The sequence below is a fragment of the Leptodactylus fuscus genome, chromosome 1 (genome assembly GCF_031893055.1).
Source record: "Leptodactylus fuscus isolate aLepFus1 chromosome 1, aLepFus1.hap2, whole genome shotgun sequence".
Taxonomy (NCBI): Eukaryota; Metazoa; Chordata; class Amphibia; order Anura; family Leptodactylidae; genus Leptodactylus; species Leptodactylus fuscus.
This window is the reverse complement of record NC_134265.1, coordinates 172811106-172824845: the sequence shown is the minus strand read 5'-3', so window position 1 is coordinate 172824845 and position 13740 is coordinate 172811106. Positions and strand designations below refer to the sequence as shown.

General features: G+C 42.0%; 1 protein-coding gene across 1 annotated transcript in view; it reads left to right on the top strand.

Annotated features, from left to right (window-relative positions):
* Nucleotides 1–13740, top strand: part of FOCAD (focadhesin) — a 196459-nt gene that overhangs the window by 4287 nt on the left and 178432 nt on the right. Inside the window, exon 2 of the mRNA XM_075279906.1 lies at nt 12919–12987. Within this exon, the coding sequence (XP_075136007.1) occupies nt 12931–12987 (57 nt within the window). The 5' untranslated portion in view covers nt 12919–12930. The remainder of the gene's footprint in view (nt 1–12918; nt 12988–13740) is intronic.

Below are 13740 nucleotides of genomic sequence, written 5' to 3'. Positions count from 1 at the left end.
GACTCCCTGCACGGATTACCGAATGCCGATGTGAACCTGGCCTCAATCAGAGGGGAGCTGTATCATGGCAGTTCCCATAGCTGTGTGTATACAGTGCTCATTGAGAGATGTGTACACAGTGATCGGGAAAGCAGGGACGGTAATAAACCTTCCCTGCCTTCTCAGGGGGAGCTCTGGCGAATTGGTGCCCCCATTGTCAAGATATTGCAATTGTTGTCGATATGCAAAGAGTTAATTGAAGCAACAGTGACGGTGTCATTTGGACATTGATAAAAACGGTGATATCTTGGCAACTGGGGCACCGATTCACAAAAGAAAAACAGATAGGTTAGAATTGATATGCTGGGTTCTGGTGCCAGACTCCCTTTAACTGGTTGCTGATCACCCGTTGACTATGCATGTATAGGAAGTTGACACTTAAAGTGGACCTTTGATGTTCCTATCGATGTACGGCATTATATACCACTAGAAAACTGACAGGGCACTTAATTTCTGCTTTCTCAGTATTTCCCCTGTGCTGGAGATATCTCCTCACTGTCACATGCTGGAGCATCCAGCTTGACGAAAGACAGTCTATACACTTGAAAAAAGGGCAGTATACGTGTAGTGTCTTTCGATACAAATAAAGATTACCTATTGTTGACGTTGGACTGAGGGTGGTGATCCTCTTTTTTTTCTCTGGTCCTCTCTGACGTACAGAATTCACAGAGTCTTGATGAAAATCTTAATGAAACTTTACTTTTATTGTGCGGAGTCTTAAAATACCACAAGATGTCCATTAGGTGTATACCCCCCCCCAAAAAAAAAAACAAAAAAAAAAAAACTGATGTATGGAGACAGTCCCTTTGATATACCAGAGCAGGTCCAATAGGGCCTGTAGTCCAACTTTTTATTCTTCCCAGGGCACCCATGTATAGTTATCTACGGTTCACCATATCTGAGGTCACTGGCATGTTACTAGCCCAATTGACCAAATATCCACTTTGGTCTGCCTATTGGTTCCTGGCCTATAGCAGGTAACTTCCTTTCAACCAATAGTCACAACATGGTTGTGAGTTTGGGGCAACACAGTGGCTTAGTGGTTAGCACTGCAGCCTTGCAGTGCTGGAATCCTGGGTTCGAATCCCACCAGGAACAACATCTGCAAGAAGTTTGTATGTTCTCCCCGTATTTGTGTGGATTTCATTTAACAAAGACATACTGATACGGAAAAAAATGAGGCCCCTACATGAGGCTCACAATCTACATTTAAAAAAAACCCAAACAAACATGGTTGCGAGTCTTAAGTGACTATTAACAGTTGGAGGTCTAAAGGGTGCTAGAACCAAGGTAATTGTGGCTTAGCCAGATCCAGCCTTCACGTGGAAATGAAACAAATAAAATTGTCAGCTTTATGAAACTTTCATGTGATAAGGTAAAATAAAACCTATTTTATACTAAGGGCTCATTCACATCAGCGTTCATCTGTCCTTATTGCAGGTTTCCGTTTCCTGCATAAAACAGATGCAGGAGACGGAAGCCTGCAGGAGACTTTCTCACCCATTCATTTGAATGGGTGAGAAAGCTGTCCGGCCGTGAGCGGCAGTGAGCGTTTTGCGCTCTCCGCCGCGAAACCGGGTTTTATAATCCGGACACAGAGTCGGACATGCACTACTCTGTGTCCGGATTAAAAAATCCGGTTTCGCGGCGGAGAGCCTAAAACGCTCACCGCCGCTCACGGCCGGACCCGGTCTATGGTTTCCGTCTTCTGCCATGCAGAAGACGGAAACCATAGAATGGAGACATGAATGCAGGTGTGAACCTAGCGTTAAAAGGTTTTTTATGATTCATTTTTATATGCTTTGTTTTTTTGCATGAAGAGAATATGACGCACATGTTTGTGATACAAAATCATGTTTGTTCTACAAACGTTTCCCCTAATCCACAGGGTTTCTGACCATTTGTATTTTGAAATCACATGCCCACAATACACAAATCCCCCACAGGTGTGTAAGTAAATCACACACACAAACAATTGCAGCCAGCAGACGCCAAAAATGTCCAACACAACCGCTATTTGGCTATATGGAATGAACATTGTAGATTTATGTAGGATCCATCGTTTTCCCAATGTTGAAAATCTTCACTTAGGGGTAATCTGGAATAAAAATGATATTTCTAATGTAGGCTAAACCCACCGCCTACCTTCTAAATTACTTAGTGTATCACAGGGGTGCCCAATACGTCGATCGCGATCTACCGGTCGATTGCGAAGGACGTATGGGTCGATCGCGGGATGCAACCAGGGATCCCCGGTGTCTGCAGGCCCCGCCTGCAAGTCTCCGGAGATGACTCTCAGCCTGAGCTGTGAACAAGCACTCCGGACACTTGCAGGCCAGGCAGCAGCAGCTCCGGGGGATGACTCGCTCTTAGGGATGAAGGGAGCTGCTTGTTCACAGCGCAGGCTGAGAGTCATCTCCGGACACTGGCAGGCAGGGCTGCCGCAGCCCCAGCCTGCCAGTGTCCAGAGATAACTCTCAGCCTGCGCTGTGAACAAGCAGACATCGGGGATCCCTGAACGCCGCTGTCTCCTGCTCTCATGCTCCGCCTGACCCCGCCCATATGCCCGGCCCCGCCCACAAGAAGTGGGTAGTAGGTCTTATCCCTTGGTCAGATAATAAAGTAGCTCACATGCTGAAAAAGTGTGAGCACTCCTGGTGTATCAGAAATCTATGTTTATCTAGATCGCCGTGACACAAAAATCCAATAAAGCAACAAATATCATGCAAGATTTTGATCCAGTTTTAACCACATGAGCTGCCCCTTTTAAATACATTGTAAAGGGGGTCAGTAGTGATATTTCCAATGTACAGCTACTAGAACAATACAATGCTTAGTTGCCATCATTGAAGTGCATTTGACAGAAGCATAGCATTGTGATAGCTTGTCTCAGCATTTCACAGGACATCTACACAGTATACTACGCATACCATACTCTGGTTTAGTAGTGTAGGCCACCTATTCTGTTGTGTCATAGTTTTGTGGCCAGAAATCAGTGATCAACATTAGGGGGCTACATTCACTAGGTCCTGCTGGTGTTGACGAGATAGACAGATGTTTGCAGGGCTTAAGAGGTAAGTTACATACTAGGAGGCGTGCATTTAACATGTTGGCGTTTAAAGGGATTTTTCGGGCAAAAAAAAACATTTTACAAAATAGGACTGTTAATGGGTTAATAAATACCACCAAACACCTTTAAAAGTGTTTTGAATGATTTCTGGGGTTCTCAATGAGCTCATTGCATCCTCTGCATTTGTTTATATCCCTGTCTTCCTCTTCTGTGTTCCCTACAAGTTCCAGATTGCCTCACTTCTCCTATATCTCTAACTGACTGACCCCCTCCCTTACACACACTCCCCCATCCCTGTTTCCTTAGCTAGCCCGCCTACTACACCCTCAGCAGCCATTATTAGAGTACTCGATATCCATCACCACACCCCCTCTCACACTCACTGTCCCCCTCCCTTTCAAAACACTACCTCTCCCTTTTTCCCGATCTAGCCATCCACTTCACCGCCAGCAGCCATCTCTATGACGGCAGCTCGCGCATGCACAATAGTCCACAATCGCTCGCTGCGCCTCACTGATGACGCAACCTAACAGGAGACAGCAGGAAGGACAGGTAAGTATGGCGGAGAGGGGAGTAATGAGGAGACGGGAGGAGAGAGAGGGGTGGATATAGTATGAGACCCCTGACTCCGGTAGTGGCAAGACGAAGAATCACAGGATACTATGAAGATGTATTGAATTCACCACACTTGCCAGACTTATAAGCACAGGGCAGGAAATCATTTTGCACTTATTATCTGAGCCCATGACTGCCGATTTCAGCTAAATACCAGTTTCAGACATCTTCACTTTGTCTACAACGTTATAAGAATTCCATTAAAGCGTAACTAAGCTTTCAGGAAACTTTTAATTTCCTGGTAGTATTTGTATCAGTAATAATCTTTTTAATATAATTATCACATTTTTAACTCCTCTCTGAAATCCTGAACTCTTCATTCTTCCCCTTGCTTCAGTATTGAGAGCTGTCCCTGCCTCGAATTGAATGTTGCTGTGTAAGGAGTACAGGGCTGTGTAATATGTAGAGAGTGGGAGGGAGGGTCAACAGTTATACCTCCGGTGTTATAAAGCATATTGTTATTCTATGAAACAATAGATTCTCTTCTTTTACATGACACTAAGGTTGCAGTGCTATCTATTTCTGGAGATATCCTTGGTGGATAGACAGTCTGAATTGTGGTATTTATATGCAGCTGCATAATAAATATGATATAAATAAATATCCCAATCCTGACAGTGTTTTAAACCAGAGGTATCTCTGGAAATAATATAGATAGCATTTGTGGCAGAGTCCAGTTGTAATCCCAATAGTAAATGTGGGCCTTGTCAAACATTTATTGATCTCCGTTATTCACTATAAATGCAGAAAACTCACTGTTAATTAGATCTGATATTTAGGTGGAGCACAGGCCCATGTAAAGTACATGGGGGAGGAAGGTTTTCTATTGCCAGTTTAGGGTTGGTTCACACCTGCTTTTGTATTCCGTCTGGGGAGAGTCTGCATGGAGACCCCCCGAACGGAATACTAAACACAAGTGCAAAGCGCTGTGCTGTAAAAGCATACGGACTCCATAGACTATAATGGGGTCCGAGTGCTTGCCACGCGCTGCCCGCACGAATCATGCGGACAGGAAAGTAGATTGTGAACTACTTTCCTGTCCGCACGATCCCTGTGGAGATCTGGTGGTACGCACAATGACCCCATTATAGTCTATGGGGTTGTGCGCTTTTACAGCACAGCACTTTGCACTTGCGTTTGGTATTCTGTTCGGGGGGAGAGGTCCCCATGCAGACTCCCCTGGATGGAATCCAAACGCTGATGTGAACAGGGCATTACAGAGAACAGTGTGGTGACAACACTCTTTCATCTTTTATATTGCTTAGAAACACTTGTTCTTAAAATTTGGACCGGGTAATAGTCCCTTTATGCTCAGTACACATCTAAAGTTTTACGTAATTTAGCTAGAAAAAAAAAAATAGTGCGCTGACTTGTGGGTCAGAATTTTTAGAGTTCTGAATGGTATATCTACCTATTTATGTGACAATAGTGCACCACTTCCCATATTTACAATAAAGAGTTTTTCAGTCATGACACAAGGAAAACAGACGTCTTCCATGCAGCTTGTAATGGTGGCTGCCTTGGTTGTCATCCAGATTTCCCAGAAACAAATATATATATAAATGTGAAAGTTTGTGTGTTTGGATGTTTGTCCTCAATCACGCAAAATCCGCTCCACTGATTTGGCTGAAATTTTCCACAAACATAGTTACTACACTGGATTGCGTAATAGGCTACTTTTCGTCACAATAGCGCACATACGTTTTTCCCAGGACCCCCACAAAACCCAAACTCACATCACCATCTCTGCAATCACACACTTTGGACCATAGCAAGCCACAAAATTCATATTACCTTCTACAGCCTATCCCCTAACCCCACACAATCTCATATACATATACTTTACCACTTTGCCCCTCACTTTAACGATACTCCAGGAGACTACCTCTTCAACGCTGCGGAGCAGCCATCTTGGCTGACCCCCACCGCTCTGACGATCCGTGACACCGCCCACCCAGCCACTCCACTGTGTTGACAGGAGCATGCGCATGTTAGCCACTTCCAGAACGTGTTCCCTGTTCTACTCATGCGTAATCTCGATGCACCCCGATTGTGTAATGGCACGAGGCTACGTGTCACACAACTAGGAACAAATATCATTGAAGCCACTATTCTTACAGGAGCAGCTAAAGGTGACAGTGTGTTAACCCCACACATTCCAATTATACCAAATCATTTCCCATTTCAATTCAAATGACTACAATTTCCCCTTAACTTGGCTTTTACAATGACCATTAATAAATCCCAAGGACAAACGCTGAAAGTAGCAGGAATACATTTGGCCCCACCATGCTTCTCACATGTACAACTTTATGTGGCTTGCGCAAGAGTATCCTGTGCCCAAAACTTACATGTACTGGCAGAAAATAACAAATCATACAATGTTGTATATCGAAGTATATTCACTTGTAATACCTCTGTACCAAAGACACTATGTACAGTTTCTCAGAACACCGTATAGCAGCTGAAATACAAATTACGTTCAACACAAAAGTCTCATGTGTTCTCAGAATTACAACAAACACAAGATACAAAGTTACATTTCATATCCCATACCTTATACACACTACTAAAACCTTACCCGCGCCTGTATATACTCAATTCTACAATCACCGCAGACGAAGTCACGGGTACCAGCTAGTATATAATATCTATCTATCTATCTATCTATGAGAGAGTGAGATTTTGACAGAACTAAGTATCTTAAGTTTTTACAATATTGAACTTTAATGTTCTTTAACCCCTTAACGACCGGCCCATAGTAAAATTACGTCGGCACTTGCAGGTCCTTCCTGACTGCCCTATAGTAAAATTACGTCGGGCAGTCAGGGAAGGATTCCCTGTCAGTGCCGATGTAATTTCAGCGGATCTTAGCTGTATCTGACAGCTAAGACCCTGCTCCATTACCCCCCATCGGAGGGGGCTCCGATCGGGGGGTTTTAACCCCTTTAGTTCCGTGATCAAACATGATCACGGAACTGAAGCGGTTCCGTGACGGTGCCGGCCGAATCGGCACCCCCCGCGGCGAGATCGAGGGGTGCCGATGTCTCTAACATGGAGCCTGGGGTCTGGCCAGTGACCCCAAGCTCCAAGAGACCCCCAATACCTGGTTGATCCTGCCGCTTTAAGAGGAAGTCAGACGCAGGCAGCCCCTGCGTCTGACTTCCTCCAGACGCTGCAAGACACTGACAGCTGTGTCCTGCAGCGTCTAATAGAGAATTAGTGATGCTTTTATCAAGGCATCACTAATTCAAGTTTTCTAAAGTAAAAAGTGTAAAAGTAAAAAAAAAAAAAAAAAGTGAAAAATAAATAGTGTCTGATAAAAATGAATAAACTTATAAAGCCCCAAAATTTCCTTTTTTCTATAAAAATATATATTATAAATATATATTTAAAAATACCTAAAACTTAATAAAAACAATACATATTTGGTATCGTTGCGTCCGTAACAATCTGAGCAATAAAACTCCAACAATATTTAATGTATACAGTGAACGTCGGAAAACCCCCCCGAAAAAAACCCGCCGGAAGTAGTGATTTTTCGCCATCTCACCTTACAAAATATGCTATAAAAAGTGATCAAAAAGTCATATGCACCCCACAACAGTACCAATAAAAAGCGCACATTGTCCCGCAAAAAATAAGCCCTCAACCAACACTGTCAACCGAAAAATAAAAATGTTACGCCTCTCAGAAGATGGCGATGCAAAAAACATTGATTTATGTCCCTAAATGTGTTTTTATTCTACAGAATTAGTATCGCATAAAAAAAATACTATAAATGAGGTATCGCCGTAATCGTACCGACCCGCAGAATAAAGGTCACATGTTGCTTATATTGTACGCTACATGGCAAAAAATTTAAAAGGTAGAATGCAATGCCAGGATTGATTTTTCTTTAAAAAAAATCCAGCAAAAAAGGGTTAATAAAATGTATTCAATAAGTTGTAGGCACCCAAAAATGGTGTCATTACAAAATGCATCACATCCCGCAAACAACAAGCCCTTATATGGCCACGTCACCAGAAAAATAAAGAAAATATAGCATCTTGTAATGTGAAGACGAACAACCCCAAAATCGCCAAATCATTAGAATACAACTGGCTGCGGCAGGAAGGGAATATATAAGCTGTGTGAGCGAATATCAGGGGACACCCCAGATTTACAGCTTACGAGGGAAAAGACACCGGAAGTGACCCCAGAGTGACTCACCCAATCATGGGACATAGTAGGGAATGTGGTGTTTGCAATGTTCTCCGCACCGCTTATATATTCCCCTTCGCCATCCCCTGTGCAATCACGTCCGGGGTACTAATACTCACTACACCCCCTGATACATTCTTTGAGGGGTGCAGTTTTCAAAATGGGGTGACTCCTTTGGGGAATCCAGTTTTCTGGTACGTTATAGGCTCTACAAACATGACATGGCGTCCGGATACCAAACATCTGAATCTGTACTCTAAAAGTCGCATAGTGCTCCTTCCCTTCTGCGCCCTGCTGTGCGCCCAAACTGCAGTTTATGCCACATGTATGACACTGGTGTACCCAGGATAACGGACGTAATGTCATATGTGGGTATAAACTGATATTAGGGCACAGCCGGACACAGAAGGGAAGAAGGGTTATTGGGTTTTTGGAGCACAGACGGTTTGGTTTTTGGATGCCATGACACTTTTGCAGAGCTGAGCGCCAGTAAAGTGGAATCCCCAGATATGTGACCTTATTTTGGAAACTACACCCCTGAAGAATTTATCCAGGGGTACAGAGAGCATTTTTAACCCCCAAGTGTTGCTATAACATATTATCCATAAATGAATACAAAGCTGTCTGTGAGAGGTGAAAATGACAATTTTTCCAAGAATCCGTCATTTCAGTGCGTAATATGTTGTGCCCGACTTGTATCAGAGATGAACGCTCTAAAAGCTGTTATGCCCGGGATACCCGCTTACCAGTTTTTGGAGTGTGTATCTCTGCTGACATAAGTTGGGCACAACATATCAGATACTGAAATGGCGAATCTCTGGAAAACTTCATTTTTAACTTCTCATTATCAGCCGCAATTTCATTTCTGGAAACCAAATAAATGCAACCCTCAAGGGTTAAAATGCTCGCTACGCCACTTGATAAATGCCATCAGTGGGGTAGTGTCCAAAATGGGGTGACATGTCTGCAGATTCCACTTTATTGACAATTCAGGGGCTTTGCAAAAGTGGCATGGTGTCCTAAAACCAAACTGTGCTCCAAAAACCAATATAGCGCTCCTTTCCTTCTGTGCCCGGCTGTGTCCAAACAGCCTTTCTACCTACATATGGCATTAAAGGGGTTGTCCCATCACAAGGATCCTATCTATACTGCTGGTTAATGTGGATGTAAGACTTTTCCTAAATACATTGCTTCAGCAAAACTGCTTTGTTTGTCCACTATCTTACTTTATTCAATTTTTTGTGGCCACAGCCCTGACCTAGCTGCTCCTGAGTCAAGTGATGTATCTGCTGCTCTCAGGGGGGAGGGAGGAGGGGCTAAGTGCAGGGAGCCAGCCTGTGTATCTAGCTAATCCTGTGTCTACACCATGTGACCTAGCTCCCTGCTCTCAGATAGAGGAGAGGAGCTGCTTTCATTCATTTCTTCTGTTCTCCCAGTTATCAGGCTAGCTAATTCAATTGTGTTCATTATGGCAGAGACAGGCAGTCTCTGTATGTAACACAGAATGGAGTTGCTGCTGCCTGTACTTCATAGTCCAATGTGGGTGGGTGGAGCTACACGCGAATTTGGGGGCGGAGCTAAACGGCAGGTTGCCTGTGAAACCCCGCCCACCAAAGATGCAAGCAACCAGGAAGAAAGAAGATTTTACAAGAGTGAAGACTGCTGAGTATGTGAGGTGGGAATACCCCTTTAAGTCTGTTATCCGGGGTACACCAGTGTCATACATGTCGGCATACACTGCCATTTGGGTACACAGCAGGGCGCAGATGTGAAGGAGCGATATGTGCTTTTGGAGTGCAGATTTAGATTGTTGGTTTTTGGACACCATGTCATATTTGCTGAGACTCTAAAATCTCCCCTACAAAATGGGGGTCACTTATTGGCGAATTCCAGTTTACTGGCACCTCCAGGGCTCTGCAAAAGCAACATGGCGCCCCGAAAGTCCCTCTAACACTGTACCCCAATAGCTAAAAAGCCCACTGCTCCTTCCCTTCTGAGCCCTGCTGTGTGCCCAAGCAGCAGTGTACACCCACATATATAACTTTTTCTACCCGGGATGGCCCCTTAATAGTTTTAGGAGTGCAGGTCTCTGACAACATAAAGTGGGGGCAACGTATTGGGCACCAAAATGGCATATTTCTTTAAAAATTTCAATTTTCATTTTGTACATTAATTTTTGGGAAGCATTTTTAGGCTCAAAATGATAATACCCCTTGATACATTCCTTGATGGGTGTAGTTTTTAAAATGGGGTCACTTTTGTGGGGTTTCCATTGTATTGATACTTTAGGGGCTCAGCTAATGCGACATGGAACCTGAAAACTATTCCAGCAACATCTGCCCTCCAAAAGCCAAATAGCGCTCATTCCATTCTGAGCCCCAACATGTACCCATACAGCAGATTATGGCCACATATGGGGTATTGCCGTGTTCAGGAGAAATTGTGTAACAAACTGTGGGGGGCTTTCTCTCCTTTAACCCCTTGTGAAAATGAAAACTTTGGGGATAAAGGGACATTTTAGTAATTTTTAACCTACACATCCCTAAGTTAGTAAAATCTGTGAAATGGCTATAGGGTCAAAATGTTCACTATACCCCTCAATGAATACCTTAAGGGGTCTAGTTTATAAAATGGGGTCATTTATGGGGGGTTTCAATTGTTTTGGTATCTCAAATATTGTTTGAATGTGCAATGGGCCTAAAATATCTGCAAGCAAAATTTGTGTCTTGAAATCCAGTTGGTGATCCCTTCTTTTTGGGCCCTGCCGTGCGTCCGTACATAGAATTAAGGCCACAAAGTGTACATTTTTGAACACGGGAGAAATGGGGACATCTATTTTGGGGTGTTTTTCTTCATTTTCATGTGTTATGTGCAAAAAAACTGCCTTTAAAATTACTCTTTAATGTAAAAAATATGAGAATTTTTTGTTTGACGCAAAGTCTTAAAACCTATGGGGTCAAAATACTCACTATACCCCTCAATGAATACCTCAAGGGGTCTAGTTTATAAAATGGGGTCATTTATTGGGGTTTTCAATTATTTTGGTAACTCAAATCTTGTTTAAATGAGCAATGGGCCTGAAACATTTAGAAGCAAAAATTGTGTCTTGAAATCCAGTTGGTGCTCCCTTCTTTTTGGGCCCTACTGTGCGTCCGTACATGGGATTAAGACCACAAAGTGTACATTTTTGACCATGGGAGAAATGGGGTCATCTATTTTGGGGTGTTTTTCTTCATTTTCTTGTATTATGTGCAAAAAAAAAAAACGGCCTATAAAATGACACTTGTGTAAAAAATATGAAATTTTTTTTGTTTGACGCAAATTTTCTCAAAACTTATAGGGTCAAAGTACTCTCTATACCCCTCAATGAATACCCTAAGGGGTCTAGTTTATAAAATGGTGTCATTTATGGGGGTTTTCAATTGCTTTGGTAACTCAAATCTTGTTTGAATGTGCAATGGACATAAAATATCTGCAAGCAAAATTTGTGTTTTGAAATCCATTTGGCCCTCCCTACCTCTTGGGCCCTACTGTATGTGCGTACATAGGACTAAGGCCACAAAATGGACATTTTTTAACACGGAAGAAGTGGGGTGATATATTTTGGGGTGTTTTTCTTCTTTTTGATTTGTTGTGTGCAAAAAAACTGGCTTTAAAATGACATATATTTGAAGAAAATGAAAATGCAATTTTTTTCGTCATTTGTAATAATTCTTGCAAAACAATATTTGTTTGATCAAAATGCTCACTATACCCCTCAAAGGATACCTGAAGGGGTCTAGTTTTACAAATTGGGTCATTTAATGGGAGGTTCTGTCATTATGTCACCTATTCCTGTCTGCAAACATAGCTTGGTACAGGAAAAAAAAAATCACACACTCAAAATTTCCAAAATTCGCTTATAAACTTGATAAACTTGTAAATTGTCTAAGTTACTCAAATATGCTAAAATTATCTCAAATATGCTTGAAACACAAAAGGAACATTTGGAAATATATAACTACTAACTTTTTTGCCCTGTATTATTGTGTATATGTGAGATATCGCAGCTAAAAATGGAAAACATTGAAAAATTTTCAAAATTTTCAGCATTTGCGAGTTTTTTAATAAATTTACGCAAGTTATATCAGTCTAATTTTACCTTCTCAGTAAAGTACAACATGTCACGAAAAAATAATATCAGAATCGCTTGGATGCGCTATACTGTTACAGAATTATTCACTGATAAAGTCACACAGGGCAAATTTAAAAAATTTGGCTTGGTCATTAAGGTCCAAAACAGGCTGGTCACTAAGGGGTTAAACAGAAGTCTGACTATACATATTTTATCTTTTATTAGTGGCTCACATACAGTAGAGGTGATTTCATATCTATCGTTTTCAGGAAAAAAACGTTGCATTTTTTGCTATTTTCCCTGCATTTTGTTCTGCAAAAAAACCAAAACCTTAATCTCATGTTAGCTATAATGAAATAGGAAATATTGAAACATTCTGGAAACAGCTGTTATTTCTGCTGTTTTTTTTTTTCTTTCACTTTTGGGGTGTTTTTGTATGATCAGTGGCAGATAGCATGATAATACGCATTATGAAATAATACTCACTATGGTTGAAATTCCTTTGGTGTAGTGTGCATGATGCTCTAACAGCTGCTGCTCCTTCACAGTTGGATATACAAGTCTGAGTGCCCTCTTCTTCTATGCTCTGTAGACAAAAGGCCAATGCTGCCTAATTAACCCTTTTTGTAAAAAGACACTGAAGTAGTGGGTGGCATATACATGAAAGTGAAGACGCCCATGCTGTGGTATTTAGATAAGCATTTGCAGAGGGAGTGTTTCATCATCCTGCTGCTAACACACACCCAGTTTACTTTTAACAATTTCCCTTACTCCTCATTGGATAACTACTTATTGTTTTCATACTCAAGTGTTTTGCAGCTCACATTTTCATGATATGAATTATGTAAAATAAAGTGCCCCTTTTGTATTGTTTCAGTGACTGCAGAAAATGTCAGAAGATTTGAAGAAAAGACTAGAGTTTCCAAACTCACTTATTCAGACCCAGGTAGTATTTTTTTTATTATTATTATTATTATTATTATTGTCATTTGCCACTAATTTATTATGGAATAATATAAGGCAGATTTAAGCAAAAATACTTCGATTGTCTTAAGTTACAATAATATGGCAATTCATAATATTACTATGTCCCTTATGAAACCATCTACCGTATATACTCGAATATAAGCCGACCCCCCTAATTTTACTACAAAAAAACTGGGAAAACTTATTGACTCGAGTATAAGCCTAGGGGGTGAAATGCAGCAGCTACTGGAAAATTTCAAAAATTAAAATGGCCGATTTCTTGGGTGCAGTAAGTGCTGGGAAAGGGGAGGGGGTGTTTTGGTTGTCTGTCTGCCCCTTCCCTGAGCTTGAGGACTGGGTTTTTTACCCCCACTTGGAATTCAGCCAGGCTGAATATAGGGTATCTGCAGTGCTCCTATTAACCCCTTCCCAACGGAATAGAAGCACTGCAGATCCCCTATATTCAGTAGACCGGGCACTTTCAGACACAGGGATACCTAATGTGTATGTGTTTCATAGTAATTTTCTACTTTGAGGGCAGGTTCACACCAGCGCCCAATCTCCGTTATGCAGGTTTCCGTTTCCTGCCCGAGAAACATTCATGGGTTTGAAAAGTGTCCGCCGGTGAGCGTCTTCTGCTCTCCGCATTGAAACAGTTTTTTGTTTTTTTTCTAGTCGGACATGCAGGACTTTGTGTCCGGTAAAAAAAAACCCCCAAAAAAACCGGTTTCGC